The following is a 16,568-nucleotide window of genomic DNA, read 5'->3' as shown; positions in this document are numbered from 1 at the left end:
TTATTTAAATTTCTTAAACTGTATTTTCTATGCAACATAAAAAAATATTTATCATAGTTACAATAAATTACAAGTTACATACTTAATGCAAACTAATAAAATATTTTTTAAGATTCACTTCACGAAATCAAATCAAGTCTCCGCACGAGGACAGAACAGAATCGAGTCATTACGTAAACAACAGATATTGTCATATTGACATTGTCATTGATATTGACACGGGCGGAGTCGGCGACTTTACCTTCCGTCACCGCGACGATCAAAACTATCTCAAAGTAAAAGTTTGATTCCCGTTACATAACTACACAATTTAATTACGCAAATAAACGTAACACTTTGAACTTAGCTTGCCATGCAAATTATACGAATATATCATTAATAATACATAATCAAAGACCTTACGTTTCCAGAGGAAAGTAAACAGATCAAACTATTAAAAACAGTAGTTGCCCTTCCGTCAACCATAACTCGACGTGACGTCATCAGACCGTCGACAACCTTACAGGTGGAACAAAGACACTTATTTTCCTCTAGATAAATTCAATATATTAATTCTAAGAGACAACGTGACTGTAAAACAAAGCGCTCCCGTCATCCGCACAACAACCATAGACAAACAACACTGCAGCTCAACAACGAGCGAGACCAAACTGATTGGTGCCTACGCGGGCGCCGGACTAGTTCCCGCCGCCACTAACATCAGAGCGAACTCTGTCCAAACGTTTCTAGAAGAACAGCAGAACGCACACAATACTGAACTGCTGGGATCTCAAGTTAATGCAGGGTACCGCGGGAACCCCCCTACTCTGACCCCGGACGGAGATCGGACGTCGGGTGTGAGAGTGCTGGGGAGTCGTTTAGTGGGTGGGCCCTAAAATTCCTTGGGCTCCCGGTCTAACACCTTGCAGATCGTCAAGTCCCACATACCCCGCGCGCCCCCTAGGCGCGGGGACCTCATAAGAGGTTCGGCCCCCGGCACGAAAAAAAAAAGAAAAAAATGGGTACTCGCACAAAAACGTCTTTTGTCAATTCAAGATCAGATTTACAATAAAAAGGCGAGTTATTTTAGTGAATGCAGACAAGAGAACTGACTTCGAACGCGCAGTACAATAAAAACCGACCGTTTTTCGTAATCCCATCAAAAAACTGTATCATCTAACAAGCTCACGTGAATCAACAAGTCTTCAATTATTATTGGACTTCGAAGAACGATAGTGAAAATTAAAATAGTGAACACATTTAACTTTGTGGTCTACGTGAAGACGGGCAGCGCGCTATGGGCAGTTAGATACGCGTGCATACATACATTACATTATAATAATTAATAAATACATTCATAAAACAGGTATATAATAAGATAACAGAGCGATCGAGATACGCTATTACTATTAAATGGGGGGTACATTCACATTAGTTATGACAAGCTGTTAGTGGGGGGGTGGAAGTTGAAAGATTACAAGTGCTCGAACGACTCATTGGATCGACCGTCGACTGCTAACTGCGAGAGCGACGGACATGCCTTACTAATTATAAATTAAATTACATAATTTAAAAACTGGGGGTAACTGGAAATTTCGAAATATAAAAAAAAGAAAAACAATGTGGTCACACCGTGTGGAATGTACAACGAGGACTGAAACCTTACAGGCGGACGCCCAGTCGACTGGCGTGTACCCTCATACGATTTGTGTCGACAAACAAATAAAATTAAATCTCCTTAAGTAAAAAATAAAAATCGTGCGATTTAAAATTCGTGTCCCCTCGTGTTGCCAGCGTCGAGGACGAGTGCTTTCGAACAAGCGACAAACTTTACGGAGATAAAAAGCTTATATTAAAATACTTACAAAACTACGCGAGAGCGACTTGCATGAGATTTAGTCGAAGTTACAATATGTGAGATTCAATACAATATCAACACGTACAGTGCAACTATACCGCGTGCCGCGACGCAGTGACGTCACGGCCGCAACACTGTCGCAAGCCGTGACGTCACGGCACCAAGGCCGGGCGCCAATTACCTTTGACTGTCTCGAAAGTGTTTGAGGGTAATAATCTGGGCTAAAGTGCAATTTTAACTATACAATAATTATTTTCAAAACCGTTCGTGAAGACGCGTCTCCCTTCGCCACCGCAAAGCACCAGAGTACGTCCAGTGGTCACACCGTGCAATAGAAAAATATTTTTTTGATGATGTAAATTCCCAATTAAAGTCCTCATAATTCATTACAGAGTTCTTAATAACTTTGTTTTGAATAAAATGTAAAATTCAAAAGATTAGTTTTAATTTTTAAACAGGGCAACCCCTCCATATTTCCTTCACATTTTTATGCAAAGGTATTTCCGTCCGACCGTCGGGCGTGACCACCGGACCCGTAGCCCTAACCTTATCAGAATTTGACAAAAATAGCTTTTACTTAACGCCTTAAACGTACATTACAATTGATATCGAACCGAGCCGCCTACGGGAGGGAGGGAGGTAGCGCAATACTGCACGCCATCCCTCTCTAATCACTTAAGAGAGAGCTAAACAGTAAATAAACTGAAACACAACGACCGATGTCAGTACAAACACATTACTTAAAATCAGTCTCATAAAGAAATAATTGTTTTCTGAATTCCAATTCAACGAACAACCAAATATAGAGATAAAACATCGATACTCTAGTATTGTTACCGACACTAGTCAGGGCCTGTATAGAGCGAGCTTTACTCAGCTTAACTTAACGGCCCTAAGCTCAATGAAGGTTTTAACTAAAAATTACATGATTCATTCCACATTTAGATATTTAGCATCGATACAATTTAATGAATTTTCATAAGAAATAATAAACATACTTAAACTAGGAAATTCTTTAGTCGAGTTCAGCCATTCGCTTCGTTATAAAATCAAACGTAACAAGCAAACGTTCAATGTGTCGACTTCGAATTTTTGTTGACGAAAATGACTGACATTCAATAGGTACCAGTATTCGGTTACATTAATTAGCTGTCAAATTTAAAACAAAAGAGATAAACGCCGTACGAGATGTGGTCGCCGGGCCGCGCGGCTACACGTAGGTGGGGGGCTGCGAGGAGGCGGGGGAGGCGGGGGACGCGAGGGCGGGCGCGGGGGGCGGCGGCGGGGGGGGCAGGGCGCGCGCCCCCGGCACGTACTGCCCGATGAACGAGCCGTCCTCAGTGAACCGACCTGCAATATACGCTCCTGTTAATGGCTTTAAGCACTGCGCCTCAGTCTGTCCCCAGGGGCAAGGGGCCGGGACCGACATGGATAGTAGTACAAGCTGGGCGCCACTTGTGGTACGATACAATTGATACTTGGACCTCGCGTATTTTTTATATTACTGCTGCAGACGAGCGTACGGCTAATGATGAGCGGTTACCATTACTCATCATCAACCCCAAGGGCCTACCGCTTCCAAGTCTTCAATGTTTTTTTTTTGAAATAATACATAAATATAATATTTATGACAACACAAATTTAAAGCAGATGAAAAAAGCAAAAAAAACATACCTCAAAAACAAAAAAACAAAAAAAACCAAGAACGTCGCTCGTGCTTCGAATGATAGTGGAGGGAAAGGGAGAGGGAGATGAAGAGGAAGAAGGACGGAACAACAACAGTATACAACACTCGCTGCCAAACACAATCACGTGCGTAAAACGAACCTACTCTAAGAACCCTAAGACTTATTGTGTACTTTATAAAAATAAAAAATAAAAACACGATAAACAGGATTTACTCCATATCACCTTTCATATGATATTTACTGCACTCTCCTGACGCGCGGGACATGCTTTAATATACATATTTTTTTTTAAATATAAATAGCTTTCTGAGTACTTAAATATTAATAAACATAAATTTGTAAATTAATCTGTTAAAAATAACATAATTACCCTGAATAAATATGTATACTAATTGCTCATGAAGAACTTTCAAATTCTGATTGTGGCGCCAACAACATGTCCCAGCGAAAAATCAAAATGAAAATAAATCTTAGCATATGGAACGTGCGATAATTTTATATCTTTATTTGAAAACTATTTTTGAAATAGTACAATAAAGATTATGAACGCCCGTTCTTTTTAACAATAAACGCTAATATAATCATGTAAAATATTAAAAAAAAAATCACAACTCAAGTTACTAATTAAACCAATTATGGCAGGAGTCGGGATTGTCATATTAACAACACTGATCAGAACTCATAACGTGATCCAATTTGTAAGTCATTAGATACGTACGAAATTTGAATTAATTTTTTTTTTTGTAATTATTTTTAGAGTCGATCAGGCAAAGGTTTTAAGGAATATACAGGCTAGGCTAATGATGGATCTGGGGAAATGATTTTTAAACGAGCGTTGCAAATGCTTGCGAGGCTGAGTCCGGCTGGCCGGATGTTGGCGGACGTCGTTTCCGGCCGTACTGTCCGATGAAGGAGCCGTCCTCGTTCATGCCGGCTGCAAGCACACATGCGTACAGCCACACAACACAAGACCACTATGGCCGGGACACACTGACGTGACCGACACTAACAGAACATGCTTAAAAATGTCGTTTAAAAAACAAAAAAACAAAACACAAACATAGCAAGCGCCTTAGCGAAACAAACTTAGCAACTGTCATATTTTTTTTGTAGTTGTAAATAAAGTTAAATCATTAACAATATTTTATTTAAATATGAATACTGAAGTTGTACTAGGACTAGCACTAGCACAAGTAAATCCAAAACCAATGAACATGGACATCAAATGCTTAGAAAATAGATCGCAGTTGTGGCTTACCCGTCTCTCCGTCGCCGTACTCCGCCATCGAGTCCGTGTCGCTCTCGGGCCCCGGCTTGGTGCCGCTGCTCATCGAATGGCGAGACTTGTTGTCCAATCTAAGCAGAGCAACAATACTGTATATAGCACTGCGGAAGGACTCACAAGGACACGGCTACGTGGGCTTTTTGGCGGGAACGCGATGAGTGAAGTTGTGTGATTTGTTTTATTTTGTCGATTTAGTGTTTCTTCAGGTTTAAATGTGTAATAACGGTGGTTTATTAACTGTTTAGTATCTGTGAAAGTGCACAAACAAATGTGGGAAAATGAAACAAAGCCGAAAGCTGAACGTAACTTCGCGGGATCCTCCAAAAAGTCCACTGAAAAAATCTTAGTAAATGACCACCATATTACTGAGATTATATTTCATCTCATATTTTTTCATTTAATTTTATCCCAGTTGATTAATATCTCAAATTAATAATATTCATTTCACTCCATATTATCATTTTTCATAAAAATAAGACATGACTTAAAGGTCTTAGTAACCAGGTCATAAAATCCCTTAAACTGCCACGGCTAGGTCTGCGGGCGGGTAGAGGCGGGTAGAGGCGGGTAGAGGCGGGCGGGTACGTACGGGTGCGTGTACTCGTGGAAGCCGGCGTCGGGGTAGTCCCTGCGGCCGTGCGCCAGCTCGCGGTCGTGCACGTCGTACTTGCCGCCGCGGTTCCTGCGCAGCACGCACACCAGCACCAGCAGCAGCAGCAGGAAGGCCAGCGCCAGCATCACGCCGATGAACCAGCCCGCGGTCGCGATCTTCTCGTCCGGCTTCACTATCGGTCCGTCTACTTGGCACACAAGCGAAACGCACTATGTATTTTAGATTTTAATAGCTGACCCGGCAGACTTCGTAGTGTCTCAATCGATAAATAAGATCTAAACTTTTGTATAAAATAAACTTAAAACAAACAAAAGGAATCCGTTCGACGGAGGATACATCAAAGTAAAAACAAAATTGTTATTTTTATTTAATTCCGAGGTTTTTGATATTTATCTACCTTTTAAACCTTCTCTGGACTTCCAAAAATCATTAAAGTGCAAAATTAGCCAAATCGGTCCGGCCGTTCTCGACTTTTAGCGAGACTAATGAACGGCAATTCATTTTTATATATATAGATTTTCCAATTTTTAAATCACGTATCTGTTAATTGTTTTCTTTGAGCGTGGAGAGATTAATTAATAAGAATATGACTATTTCGATAAAACGCCTTTTGTGCAAAGGTGCGTCGTGCGCCGAATGCAACTCACCTATGGAGGTGTCGACCGTCCGCAGCTCGCTGGTGCTGAAGTAGTGGCCGTCGTGCACCGTGACCTTGACCTCGTACAGCTGGCCGGGCTCCAGCCCCGTCAGGATCACGAAGTCGTCCTCGGTGATGTCGTTGGTCCGCTGCCAGTCGGGGTGCCCCTTGAGCCGGTACCAGGCCACGAAGTGCGTCCCCGCGTGTCCGTCGAGCGAGGGGATCCAGCGGACTATGACGTGGGCCGTGCCCTCCTTCCCGGGCAGCGTCTCGGTCTCGAAGGCGGGCACGTCGGGCTGCGCGGTGAGCACGTTGTTGGTGGACTGCTCCACGTAGTAGCCCTTGCCCTCGCCGGCCTTGGTCTTGGCGCGGATCTCGATCCTGTACTTGGTGTTGGGCTCGAGGCCGGCGAGCTTGGCGCGGTCGAACTTGGGGTCGATCTCCTTCTTGCGCTCCTTCGGAGTCTCCACGGCCGTGGCGATCACCTTGCTGTAGTAGATCTTGTAGCCGGTGAGGACGCCGTTCTCCTCCATGGGCTTCTCCCACTTGAGCAGCATGGCGGAGGAGCCGATAGGGTAGGCCTCGAAGGAGCGAACGGTGGAGGGCTGTCCCTCGGGGGTGACGAAGCTGAGGGTGTCGCTGGCGGGCCCGTTGAAGCGGCCGTTGTAGGCGAGGATGCGCACGTTGTTCTTCTTGAAGGGCTTGAACTTGTTGACGAGGGCGCTGGTCGCGTCGGACTCCACAAAGATCTCCTTGAGCCGGTCCTCCTCGGCGTCGGTCCAGGTCTGGATTTTGTATCCTTTGAAGTGCCCCCGCAGTGACTCCGGCGCCACGGGAGTCCAGCTGAGCACGGCGCTGGTGCCGGACGTCACCTGGGACAGGCTGAGGTTGCCCGGAGCCTGAGTGGGTCGGTCCTCTCCGGACCAGCCGATCACTTCAATGGGAGTCACGTTCGATGTTCCTTTGAAGTTCACCGCCGTCACCTACAAATCATGCAGATCCTTTTAAATCATTGTTTTAACAACAAAACATAAGTTCTATATAGAAAAGTGCGAGTTTATCGTCGGTTCCTGCCGCCACAGACGTGCGACTTAGGATAGTTTTTGTATTGTTATGTAAATGTGTTTAAAATTTTGAATTTCGTTTTAGATTACGAATTTAAAAAAGCTCCACGTGCAAGTAAATATGAGCCCCTATCGATTTCGAAGAAACTTGTGAAAGCTTAATTAAAAAAATTATATCAGACTAAAACTAAATATATGTTATTGCAAGCAGCGTACGCACCTTGATCTTGTAGGGCTGGAAGGTGGGGGTGTTGGTCACCAGGTGTTCGGTTTGCTGCCAGTCCCGGACCTGGTGCTCTTCCCAGGGTTGTCCCGTGATGTTCCGGCGCCACGACACCAGATAGTAGAACCCGGGGCCGTTGTGTTCGATTTGAGGCATTTTCTGACGGATATAATGAGACGGTTGAAACAGATTGGCGCAGGTCCACTCTTACGACAATCTGCATTGTCGCGTTAGCAATGTACTGTGTGTGGTGGAGAGCGTTACCGTCCACGATATGAGCATGTTGGTGGGGTCGGTGCCCTCGCCCTTCACGTTGTCGGGGTTCTTGTAGGGCACGTCGGGCTGCGTGGTGCACACGTCGGAGTGGCCCGAGGGCGCTGACGGGCCGATCTTGTTGTGCGCCACCACGCTGTCGGTAGAACGTTGTAATGTTTAGCTATGTGTATATTATGTAGGTGTGTGGTGGTGGTGGCGGCGGCGGGACTGACCGGAAGGTGTAGTTGGCCCAGGGGCTGAGCGCGGCGGTCCAGGCGGAGTCTACTGGCGGCACGGCGGCGGCGGCGACGGCCCACACGTGCGGCGTGAAGCTGGTGTTGTAGTGCAGCGAGTAGCGCAGGATGGGCGCGCGGTTGTCGCCCGCCGCCCGCCACCGCACCGTGGCCGTGCGCGCGCCGCACTCCGCGCCCGTCAGCACCGGCGGGTTCGGCTTGTCTGCACACACACTCACACTCAAATACCAAGCTCCACACCCTCAATAATGAATTTCAGATCAGACTGAGTCCCGGTTTGAAGAGTCGGATATTAAAACCGTTTTTGCATATTATTGAGTGCCAAACCTGAACGGCGCTAAGCTAAGCTAAAACAAGTCCTTTCGTTTGTATCTGTAGTGAGGGCGGGTCGAACCTTGGACGGTGAGCGTGGCCTGGGCGCGCGCCTCGTCGACGGGCGTCCTGGCGATGCAGGTGTACTGGCCGGAGTCGAGCTCGCTGGTGTCGGAGATGAGCAGCGAGTAGTCGTTGGTCATGCGGAAGCGCGGCTGGCTCTCGAAGTCGATCTGCTGGCCGTCGTTGAGCCAGATGATTTGCAGCGGCAGCGAGTCGTCCGCGTTGGCGTTGCAGCGGAACGTGGCCGACGAGCCCGCCGCCACCTCGTAGTGCTCCGGCTTGTCCGTGATCACCGTGTGCTCTGCGGTCCAAACGTACAACCGTTACTTGGCGCTCCGTGGTCGCAGTGAGCGGCGAGCGGGCGCGGGGGCGGACACCTCGCGCCACGTCGAGAACACAATTCAAATCGGTTTGAGTGGTGTTATTTAAGAGTATTTCTTAACAGTGAACACTTTACGTGAAATATCAACAGACGATAAATGTGAGGATACTGAATTAGTGTTTAACAAAGTTACTACAAGAGTCCAGAATTCTTGAATAACACTTCGAAGGCCCGGGTCCGCGGCGGTGTTCGATAGTGGTTGGCTACTTATTAGCTAATTCACCACTAATAGCACTTGTCGACAATATTCGTTCCTCGACCGTGCGTGAGCGGGCCGCGACTACGAGTGTATGGTGGAGGTTCAATTGGAGGGCACGTGTCCTTACTCTTGACCACCAGCGATCCGTAGGCGGAGGTCTCGCCGAACTTGTTCTTGGCGTAGCACTGGTACGTGCCCACGTCAGTGAACGACACGTCGCGGATCACGAGGTCGCCCTCCGCCGTTATGTTGTATCTGTTCATTGGAAATTATGTTTAAACTAGGATTTTGATGAAGAAGTGGAACTTATTTCTAGTGGCTGGGAGTCGCGAGCTCGCAGGGAATTTGCTATCACTACATAGTATAAAACAAAGTAGCTTTCTCTGTCCCTATATCTGTCTGTCCCTAAGAATGCTTAAATCTTTAAAACTACGCAACGGATTTTGATGCAGTTTTTTTTATTAGATAGAGTGATTGAAGAGGAAGGTTTATATGTATAATAACATCCATTAAATAGTGGAGAAATCAATAATAAACTACAGTTTCGAAGCGAAACGAGGGCGGGTCGCTAGTAACCTATAATTGCGGAGGATGACATTCAATTGAGTTTCTCCAGAGTCCTCATCAACATAATTCTCTATATGTCAGCATTGAGTTTAGCATAGTAAATTAAGAGTAATTCAGCAAAATAAATTGTTATCTTGGTATTAAACGAAACCATCGCTATTATCCATGTCAATACGAGACTATCAGTACAACTGTGAAGCAATAGAACTTACTAATGTCAAGTTCATTATAAAATAAATATAGGACAATGCAACATTATGAATGCTCTGGCAGCGACATGTTTTCTTTGTCTCGCAAGTGTGACATAACGGAGCGCCCAATACAAAATTCGTTTCAATCAAAATGACCCACAACACTCCGGCGAAGTAACAGAATGCCGACTAAATATAAAAGCCGGGAAAGGTCTCGGTAAAGGTCAGATACGAATTAAACTCTTTAAAGGGAAAACGGGTCGAAAATGATTATAGAATTTAAATCGAGTGACAATATTTAAGGATGTATTATTGATTTGATACTATATCAAGCCCTGATTTAGTTGCAAATGTTCGGTTTTGTTGGTAAACATTTTCTGTTACACAATAAAATAACAAAGACACCGGTCTCATTACGTATGGTAAGTGACGAAATATAAAATATATGTGTTAATGCTGCAATTGAAGAATAATTTCGAAACTAGTCGTAGCTTGTATGTTGTATTTATTGTTGTGGAATATCTCGTATATCGTCGTACTTCCTTGCCTTCCTGAGTAGGAGTGGGCTCTGTAGATACCATAGCTTCCATGTACCATTCAGCCGAAAAGCGTTGCAGATTCTAAATGTTGAAATGAAGTCGGGTCTGATCTGATGTTGGACGGTTACCAGATCCCATAGACACCAAAGCCTGAATTTCGATCCTTGTCGGTCGCAACAAGAGGTAACCCCGGGCGGGCTGGCGGAACTGTTGATTACCTTGCAGTATAATCAAGGCGCCGGGAGAGATCAGAATTCGCCTACGGAAATCTTACAATAAAAATACTACCAACATTCATGGAAAAGTGTAAATAAGATATCGCTGCCAGCAACGCTGTCTGCTTTTGACGATTTCAATAATTTTTTTTTATTACTTAGATGGGTGGACGAGCTCACAGCTCACCTGGTGTTAAGTCGTTACTGGAGCCCATAGACATCTACGACGTAAATGCGAGACCCACCTTGAGATATAAGTTCTAAGGTATCAAGTATAGTTACAGCGGCTGCCTCACCCTTCAAACCGAAACGCATTATTGCTTCACGGCAGAAATAGGTAGGGTGGTGGTACCTACCCGCGCGGACTCACAAGAGGTCCTACCACCAGTAAAAAGTGGTATTCTTCAAACACCTTATTATTTCACTACTGCATAGTGGCGGGTCGGAAGCACCATGATCACGCGTCGCGTTTCTCCTCTGCAAACGCGTGCGAAGATTACTTACTTCCCTCCTGTGACGTCGACGTTGTCCTTCATCCATTTAACGATAGGTTTCGGTGCTCCAAAGACTCTGCACTTGAGCACAGCCTCGGAGCCGTCCACGTTGGTCAGGTTCATGGGACCCTCCTTGATTTCAGGGGGAATGGCTGCAAGTTCAAATAATAAATTAATACATCAAATGTGCGGACACAAACACACACACAGACAATGAAAGTTATGATTCTTTTGTCATCATGAAATTGAGATATATAAAAACACAAACTCAGCGTTCTGAGAAATTATATGTATGATGTAAACACATATCATCTTTCTTAGCATTGTACCAACTTCAATAGTCTTCTTACCGCAATCATTTTTACCATTTATAATCTAATTTTTAAACCTATAGTACTTTGTTCCCTTAGTGCTGACATGTTCTTCTTCAAGCGGGGTTTGTAAATAAAGGGCCTCGGTTGTATCTCTAAGATTCTAGATGGCCATTAGCCACGATAACTCCTGGCCTGACCTGTCATAGGCCTTAAGCTCATCTGCCTTCGAAGTCATGCGACGTGCTCAAATTTGTCTATTTATGCATTATTCATGTCTTTCATATGAACTGATTAAATATAGCGAATTTCTATATAAGCTAAGGGAAATTAACGTAGTTAACGAACACACATCGCGATAAAGTTCTCATGCATCTTGATTGCCACAGAAAATACCACATAGTTTAAAATGGTGGTGACCATTTATTGCCGCTTCGTCAACAAGTCCCCTTTTTCCTACACCAATTACTAATCGTATGTTTATAAATCGATATATACAGATTAGTATCACGAATATTTCTTTGATCTTTGAACTTTACAAAGGTAATTTTTTTTAGAAAAAAACACTACAAAATCGTTATAAAACTTTTACTGTCTACTACCTACTTCAATTTCTGTTTCGGCAACAATATTGTTATCAGGACTTATTTTCTCGAAAGTAGTAATCGTAAGCCTGTATTTATATAGCTTCCTACACTGTAACGTTAAGAATGATAAAATCTGATATTTAAAAAAAATTGTAGCTTCAACTTTGACCCGCATAGATTAATTCCAATCAAGGCAAGAATCAAATCATAACGTAATAGGGACGTACAAATTTCGTGCGTTTTGTTGATGTGGGCGTTCTAATGTGAGCCGGGCAAGCGGCGCGGCGTCAGGATGTGCCCAATAGAGGCGAACTAGTGCCGAGGAACTCGTTTTGCCCGTTCGACCAGTCGTAACGGAACAATTTAATCTGTACGGACTGATTGAGAATCGTTTGGACATTGGAAACATGCAAGGATAAGACAAAGATTTTGGAGACTCTCAACTGAACCGTGGTTAGCTATTGGGTTTTTTATTTTCATATCAAATGCACACTTGTCTACGATCAATCAAAACAAAAATGAGATGACTGGATTATCTAATAATGTGATTATGTCCTTCAGTATATTGCTCATTGTTGAGCGACAAATCAGTTGTTACACGGTGGATTTGTACGGTAACACCGTTCTACGCGTGAGCTTACTATTCATCATGGCTAAATTAAAGTCTTAGTAAAAATATCGTCATTAAATGAGGTCCTAAATAAATGACAATAGGAAAAGTTAAACAGCATTTGAGACCGGATTTCAATGAAAATTCGTTTAAGAAATCTGAGAGAAATCTCAATTCAGTGAAAACTGTAATATTTTTTTATATACATTACGATTTGGTGTTAATTTATATATTTGTTAGTTAAGTTGAAACTCAAATAAAGACAATATGTGACCATTATTTATTAAAATAAAATAAAAAATCACCAAGTCTTGCAGTACAGTCCATTAATTAAAGTAAACGAAAACCACTCAGTTAAACAGGACGATCGTCGATACAGCTTCTAACAGCTTAAGGGGTCTAAATTCAAATAAACCGATATCCGTTTCCGGGTTGACTACCCTACATTAGCCTGTATATTGGATTCCCGAATTGTGGAACATTCCGGTGACTCACCCCCGGGTTGTCGAACTCTCCCGTGCGGTGTGAATTTCGGGGATCCTGTTACGTGCGGCACGTGATTGTCTCGGTCCATGTCAGGGGTCGAAACGCGATGACGTCAGAGGCTCTTATATACGACGATGGCTGTTTTTTTTGGTCAAGACTTATTGAAATTAAAGAAACGCGAGTCATATCTTTCAGGATAGCCTATATACAGTTTTACGTGATTACAGTCATCAACTCAATGGAAACGTGGACATTTTTGATGAAACTTGACCACCTGGTGTAAGTGATTACCGTAGTCCATGAGAAAACAAAATTAATGCCGCCACTCGCCTTAAGACTCGTGTCTCAATTGTATAATAATTACGAAAATTAAATTATAATTTCTGTGGGTTTAATTTAGTATTATTCCTTCAACATCAAAATTATTTGTGAACGTATTTTGTTAAAAAAAAAAAGGTACCTGCCAGCGGAATTTGAGCACCGGCATGGGCACGGTCGCGTTAATCGATATGAGTATACCGGGTGCCTTATCTTTTAGGCCACGTCGTACATACTGTTATTTCTCTATCGTAGTAGCACAAATGGCGCTTAATCAGCACCTTACACAAGACTTTTTTGCTCTCGCGTGTGTAGCCCGGCCAGTGGGCCCCATAGCTTTGTGTGAGACACGACTTCTTTAATATAAATAAATACTTGTTAAAACATACAAATTCCTGGATCCCGTATTAAAGTCCGCAAAAAAGGTTTTACACAATTCATTGTATAATTGTGTTTATACTAAATATACTAAAAGCGGTCCAAAAGACGACATGTTTTTATTTTTTTTAAAAGGCATTTTTGTAATTATAAAATATGAGAAAACGTATCGAAGTAATTAAGAATTTTTAAACAATGAAATTATAAATGAAAATTGAATAGTTATCGATCAAACGTAAAAAAAATTTGTTTTTTGTTTTTATTGCTTAGAAGGCTTAGATGGATGAACGAGCTCACGGCCCACCTGGTGTTGTAAAGTGGTTACCGGAGCCCATAGACATCTACAACGTAAATGCGCCACCCACCTTGAGATATAAGTTCTAAGGTCTCAAGTATAGTTACAACGGCTGCCCTACCCTTCAAACCGAAACGCATTACTGCTTCACGGCAGAAATAGGCAGGGTGGTGGTAGCTACCCGTGCGGACTCCCAAGACGTCCCACCACGTTTGATTTTGATTACACGATGTTACTTATTCCTTCTCCGTGGAAGTTAATCGTGAACAATTGTCAAGTACGTATTTCATTACAAAAATTGGTACCCGCCTGCGAGATTTGAACACCGTTGCATCGCTACATAATCGAATGCACCGGACGTCTTATCCATCAGGCCATGACGACTTCTAGAATATAAGTGTTTACGAACGTCATTCACCGCCCTTTCTGTAATAACTAATTTTAACAATTAAATTCGATAATATCGAGTACGGCGTCACAACCAATTCAATAATTTAGTTTAAGTGAGTCGGTTTGAGGTAGAGTGATGTCACTACAATATGTTTGCAAGCAGGGCGGTGCGGCGTTTTTCGAACTAAAGCTCTGTAACAAATCGTGACTCAAGAAAGTGAGCTGCAAACTGTTCATTGCAGGACTGCACCGGAGCCACTACGGACCGCGGGAGATGTAGCGGGGCTCGTGATCTTGATCCAAATAACAATTACATAATCACGAAGGACGCTCTGTGAGGCGTGTCAAGAACGCACGAGATAGTTTGGTTTATTTAGGGTAGGCGAAGCTGCGTGTACCTAGTCACCTTTAGTCTTGGAATAAGGGCAGTGCTGCCTTTCAGATTGGTACACATGATGGCTTTGCGATGCGATATAACTAGGTTAGGTGATTAGTTAGAATAGGGAGCTACAGTGACCAAAACGTTTTAACATTTCAAAGCTTTGTCCGACCGATCGTGACCAAGACTGAATAGCCTCGTTCTATTGTTTTCTTTCGATAATGATAATAAAAACTTCGTTTGTCTCAGCAGTATTAAATCAAGGCAAACATTCAATTGTGGACCGGTGACACCACTCTTATGTAGTGTCATTACTAGGACGTCGCCAGGGGCGTGACGAGCTCAGGTATCTCCGGGGGAACCGGATCATGGTTGCAATGTGCGTGATAAAGCCGAGGGACACAAAACTACCCGGGAAATATTTCCGTGAAAGATCCGTTCTTATATACACAACATTCTCTTGTTGTAAAGAGTTTTAAAACGGTCGAATGTCTTTTTTTCATCAAAATCTGTCAATCTCAAGGGCCACTTAATAATATTAAGTGACCTCAGTCAAGCAGCAATCCCTCGTGACCCAGAGTCGGTATTTCCGTTACATTACAACAAAGTTAGTCGTAATCCATGACCCTGAATCATTGCACAGGGTCACAAATAAGAAGACCTCTGATACTCAAGATAATAATTGGTGGATGATAGGGAACCAGGTATACGAAGAGGGCGTGGTCATACTATATGAATACGTGTAAATTCTTTTCGTATGAATCTTCGAGCGCGTCAGATGATGCCATTAGCTTCAAGTTACCCAAACTACTCGCCAATTCAAATACCCGATTCGAGCTCCGCGTCGAATCTATATTAAGTGATATTTAGATCAAGGTCTTTGTCTCTCCAGGCGTGGCGATCTAGCAGACTCATATTTATTTACTAGTCAGGTCATCGATCGAAATATGCTTTTGAAATACGCATTATCGAGCTCGGTTCTCGATTACGTGAACCACAATTCCGTTGGTTCGCTAGTATCGAAATATGAAAATATTTGAAACATTGGAAGATAAATTAAGATGAAAATAGGAAAGTAATTATTTCATAAAAAATTCTGTAGACATTAATTCCGGTCGTAAAACTCATGCCAAGTCCCACATGATAAGATGACTGTCGCGACACCTATTCAGACTCCTCTTTTCAAAAACCGACGTGAACTCTTTACAGAACCGTTTTCCGCGTTTCTAATCCATTGCATTCTAAAGGTACGTTCACGTTTTTTAAAGTACGACTAACGTCATATGGTACCTATATATTTTCCACACAATGTCCCTTACATTTCCCAGGTAATTATGGTAACATTTATACTGCTACCTTCTTATTGATAAGTGCGGTTTTGGATGATGTGCAATCGAATGCGGTGTCTTGCAGTTCATCGACCTTAAGAAGTAAACCGACTCATAAGAGAGTGCAAGCCAACCTTTTGTTTGTTTGAAAAGCTATAAATTGTTCTCCATAAATAATCCCAGAAACTTAACTGACTCACTGGAATCAAAGTATACTTTACTGAATACTTGAAGCACACGAGAAAAAATCCAATTGAATGATATAAAACAACCCAATAATGGAACCTACTTATAGTTACATAAACTTCTTTCTGTCGCGACAGTTTTTGTGCTTCCATATACGCAACGAATAAACCTAAGTCGAACCTTTTGATACATTTATTATAAACTTTATAGCTTTTGTGTTGAAGGTCATTTTTGTTCGCTCAACTTGCGAAGTTAGACAGTTATGGCACTGATGTGAATTAATTTATATTTACTGTCCTGAACGAAAGAACCTTGAAACGATTTGTGAAGCTATGTGTATCTGCACAGAAATATTTAACGATTTGTCGTAACGTTTACATATCGACGCTTGAAAGGCAAACGTGACTAAGCGACAATGCGTGAACTTTACAGTAGACTAATTTAAAGTTGAAATACCTTAAAAAAAATACATTTTAACGAAT

General features: G+C 42.8%; 1 protein-coding gene across 4 annotated transcripts in view; it reads right to left on the bottom strand.

The window, feature by feature from the left end:
* Nucleotides 1-16,568, bottom strand: part of LOC101742959 (neuroglian) — a 44,367-nt gene continuing 27,799 nt past the window's right edge. Inside the window, exons 7-16 of one of the 4 annotated variants that reach the window (XM_038010862.2) lie at nt 10,829-10,970; nt 8,940-9,067; nt 8,251-8,532; nt 7,836-8,058; nt 7,612-7,756; nt 7,345-7,506; nt 6,071-7,043; nt 5,400-5,610; nt 4,784-4,881; nt 1-3,187 (exon numbers count right to left, since the gene is read on the bottom strand). In XM_038010862.2, coding sequence (XP_037866790.1) covers nt 3,048-3,187; nt 4,784-4,881; nt 5,400-5,610; nt 6,071-7,043; nt 7,345-7,506; nt 7,612-7,756; nt 7,836-8,058; nt 8,251-8,532; nt 8,940-9,067; nt 10,829-10,970 — 2,504 coding nt within the window. In that variant the 3' untranslated portion in view covers nt 1-3,047. Of the gene's footprint in view, nt 3,188-3,569; nt 4,460-4,783; nt 4,882-5,399; nt 5,611-6,070; nt 7,044-7,344; nt 7,507-7,611; nt 7,757-7,835; nt 8,059-8,250; nt 8,533-8,939; nt 9,068-10,828; nt 10,971-16,568 lie in introns of those variants that run through there. The other 3 variants (XM_038010863.2, XM_038010864.2, XM_038010865.2) reach the window with 3 other exon arrangements.

The sequence above is a fragment of the Bombyx mori genome, chromosome 5, assembly GCF_030269925.1.
Source record: "Bombyx mori chromosome 5, ASM3026992v2".
In the NCBI taxonomy this organism is placed as follows: domain Eukaryota; kingdom Metazoa; phylum Arthropoda; class Insecta; order Lepidoptera; family Bombycidae; genus Bombyx; species Bombyx mori.
This window is presented reverse-complemented; position numbering and strand designations above follow the sequence as displayed.